General features: G+C 45.2%; 1 protein-coding gene across 1 annotated transcript; it reads right to left on the reverse strand.

Moving 5' to 3' along the window:
* Nucleotides 1–973: 973 nt before the first annotated feature.
* On the reverse strand, nucleotides 974–3,195 carry CDC42EP3 (CDC42 effector protein 3). Its single transcript, XM_021697435.2, has one exon. The coding sequence runs from the start codon at nucleotides 2,947–2,949 to the stop codon at nucleotides 2,200–2,202; it is 750 nt and encodes a 249-aa protein (XP_021553110.1). The 5' UTR covers nucleotides 2,950–3,195; the 3' UTR covers nucleotides 974–2,199.
* Between the last annotated feature and the right edge of the window lie 222 nt (nucleotides 3,196–3,417).

Below are 3,417 nucleotides of genomic sequence, written 5' to 3' on the forward strand. Positions count from 1 at the left end.
GAAAGTGCCTTTTTGCAGAAAGCCACCACAGCTCTGCACCTGCTCCTTGGAGAAGGAACCAGGTATTAGAAGGGCTGCCACGGGAGAAATGACTTCACAAAATCATAAGCAGGATGTGGCTCTGTTTCCCCTCTAAGAGGGGCATGTTTGTGCCCTCTCAATTATACCTACCTAACCTAATGGGAGGCTCTATGTGAGAGTGGCCAAAGTGTGATCGTTAAATACCTGTGAGGATGCATTATTACTCAGATTCTATCAAATAAACACAAGCAGAAGAAATGTGCAAACATTACTGTTTCAGCTAATAGTTTAATCTTTTCCTTGAGGCCATGCTGAAGATGAAGAGTAAAATGAGAATAAACGTGACCGCTAATGAAGATGGGGAAAGTGTTGAAAGGGTCTCGTTGACAGAAAAAGAACACTAGAAAATCGTGGGCTAGAAATGCAGCTGGGAAGTTAAGGCTGGTACTTGGTGCTCTAGGGAAACTGGTTTCCTCTTCTACTTGGTGAGTTGTCTTGTGTCCCCCCCCCCGCCCCCGCCACAGCCCCCACCAACCAGGTGGGACAATCATTGACGTATTTGGGAAGAGGAAGTCATTTCAGGGATATAGTTCTAGGAGAAATGAAAGTTATTATGTGCAGGTGTTTGACTTTGAAGGGGGGAAGGGTGGTTGACAGGACAGGAACTGCTGTGTACATTTCCTCTTCCTGTTTCCTTAACTGACGTCCTCAGGCATCTCTCCGTGGCAGCAGCGGGTGGGGGTGGGGTGGGGTGGGGTGGGGTGGTATTTTCTACTGCCTTCTTTTTAGCCTCCTTCATCTTGTTTATATGGCACCTGTAGCCAGGAAACATCTGTCTAACAGGGACGGGATTGGGGTTACAAGAGTTTGCTACAGAGTGTGTTAGAGTGAGGTTAGGAGATTCACAGAAATGAGTTTTGAGAGACTGGCATCAGTCATTTTGACTTAAAAATTCTGATCTCACATGTTCATTTTTCCTAAAACTGAAGGGTCCCATTTCTGGAATCTCAAACCTTTGGGCAAAAATCAAAATTGCAGAGTGGATGGAAATCACCTCTTATTTTAAAGGCTCACATACACTTTAGAGAAGCAATTTTTCTAGCCCTGGACTTAAGGAAAATATTATTATTCTCTTACGCTTCTGTTTATTACTATAAACAAGCAACTTCATTTTAACATTTACTCTTTATTGTGTCGCATGAAGTACCTATGTAATGCAAGTATGTACTGTACTAAAATACCTATATTTCCAAATAACATTATATGGTGTAGCCCACAGTCTCTGCAGAAGCATCATGAGTAACCTGTGCCTTTATATTTAACAATCCATTGTTGGGTGCTGTGAAAAGTATGCTAACAGATGAAGAAAAAGAAATAAAGCTAAGTATGAATACACTTTTCCAAACATATACATACACAGCTTACAATGGAACTCCAATGGAAACAAGTCAAATGACAACATTTGATGTAGTATCTATAAAATGTAGACTCTGCAATAAAAAGCCAAAGGCACATAAAAATATATTTTAACTTTAAAAATAACTTAGTTACAGTAATACTTTGCTTGTGTCTTACCAACATGTAGCTGACGGTCAAAATTGCGCGATACAGATATAATGGATAGGGATATATAAGAGCTACGAGAAAATCCCCCGAACCCATAGAGTTGTTCAAATGTGAAAACAGAGAACAGTTTTAACACTGAGGAATTTGCTATGGTGAGCCCAAATAATGTAATATAGAAAAGAGTCTAGAAAAAAAGGCTTAGGTGTTAAATAAATTTTGACTTCTTGCTCAGAAAATGCTGGAGTATCGTCAAGTTCTTTAATGTGACTTGAGCAGCCCTTCGTAGCTAGTGCCAATCCTGGCCAAGCCAAAGTTCTTACGTTTCTGGAAACAAAAAAATGTGAGCTGAACATCAGCAATACCCGCCGAAAATGGGTTCTGAATGACTCACTTCCTTTCTGCCAGGACTTTTTTTGTGGTTTTTTTTTTTTTTGCCTTTCTGTTTTTGCAAACAGGGCATAACAGGTACAAAAAATATTTCGTAGGAACATTATCTTAGAAAACACACAACTGCACACATAGCCAGTGAAGCTCTTCTCTTCGACTGTGGTTTAGTTTAGTTTTTATTTTTTGATACCTTTTCCCCCAAAGGCCGAGAGTCGGCGGTGTCCGTTACTTATTTTTATCCATGACATTCAGCACCTCATCCAAAAAGGAGGGCCCCAGATCGAGCTGCAGGGAGAGGAGGGAACCCGTGAGGTCGGAGAGGGACTCCTCCGACTTCGTCTTCTCCTTGACGAGCTGGTCAAACATGTCCTCGGCCGGCCAGTCGGGGTACTGTTCGGAGAGGCTGGAGGAGTGGCTGTCCCTGCCCTGGCTAGACTGCGATGCTGAGCCGCTGGAGCCCCACGAGACGTCTCCCTGGTGGCCCGTCCCGTTCCCCAGCAGACTGCTCTTCTCCTGGGCCTTTTCCTCCACGACCGGCTCACAGCTAAGCCGGGGCAGCTTGGCAGGCCCAAAGGACTCCTGTTTGGAATGAAACGTCACCGGCGACAGCAAGGGCAACATGAGCGCCTGGGACCCTCCGATGGTCGGGAGGGAGATGGCGTTTTTGAGCACCGGGGAGGGCGTGTCCGTGAACATGGAGTCGGAGGTGCTGTTGGCCCGCAGGAACTCGCTGTGCCCTGGGAATGGGCCCAAGCGCGCTCTCTCCTGGTTTCCCGGGAGCAGTTCGTAGTTCCCTTGCAGGAACGAGATGTCACCGAAGACGTCGTGCTGGCCTTCTTTGCCGATGTGAATGGTGTGGCGGAAGTCTCCGAGAGGAGGGCTGATCATATCAGGGGACAAAATGTCCCTCAGTTTAAATTTCTTGCCTTTCTTGTTATTGGCAGCTTTTAGGTAAATTGGGGTCTTGGCTGGCATTTTGGAACTGGAGAATGTCTACTTTGAGAAAGGGAAAAGGGCCACTTTCTTCAAAGGTGTTAGATTTCCAAAAATCCTTTCTGATAGGATCTGTCACATCATCCTTTTTCTCAAGTAGCTTCCAGAAGTGGCTGGGAGAAGAGCTGGGGTTTAAGAGGCCTTCCTGCAGTTACAGCCAAGGAGGGGCGTCCTGGAGAGCCAGGGACATCATCCAACCCCTTCCAGGATGAGGAGAAACCTGAAAGGGAAACCAGAGCAGGTTATAGTTAGCTGGTCCTTCGGGGTTCACTGGGGCCTGCCTTTTTCAGAAGAACCTGTGAATAATGGCAGGCCCGGTTCCATCTAGAGCCAAGCTTGATTTTGTCTTCTCCCTCTATCAAGGAGGATAAAAACTTTAATCTTCGGATAAAAATTTAATCTTTGGGTCTTTTACTAAGGGTCCACTAATCTTAGTCTTATTTCAGGGGG

The sequence above is a fragment of the Neomonachus schauinslandi genome, chromosome 10 (assembly GCF_002201575.2).
Source record: "Neomonachus schauinslandi chromosome 10, ASM220157v2, whole genome shotgun sequence".
Classification (NCBI taxonomy): Eukaryota; Metazoa; Chordata; class Mammalia; order Carnivora; family Phocidae; genus Neomonachus; species Neomonachus schauinslandi.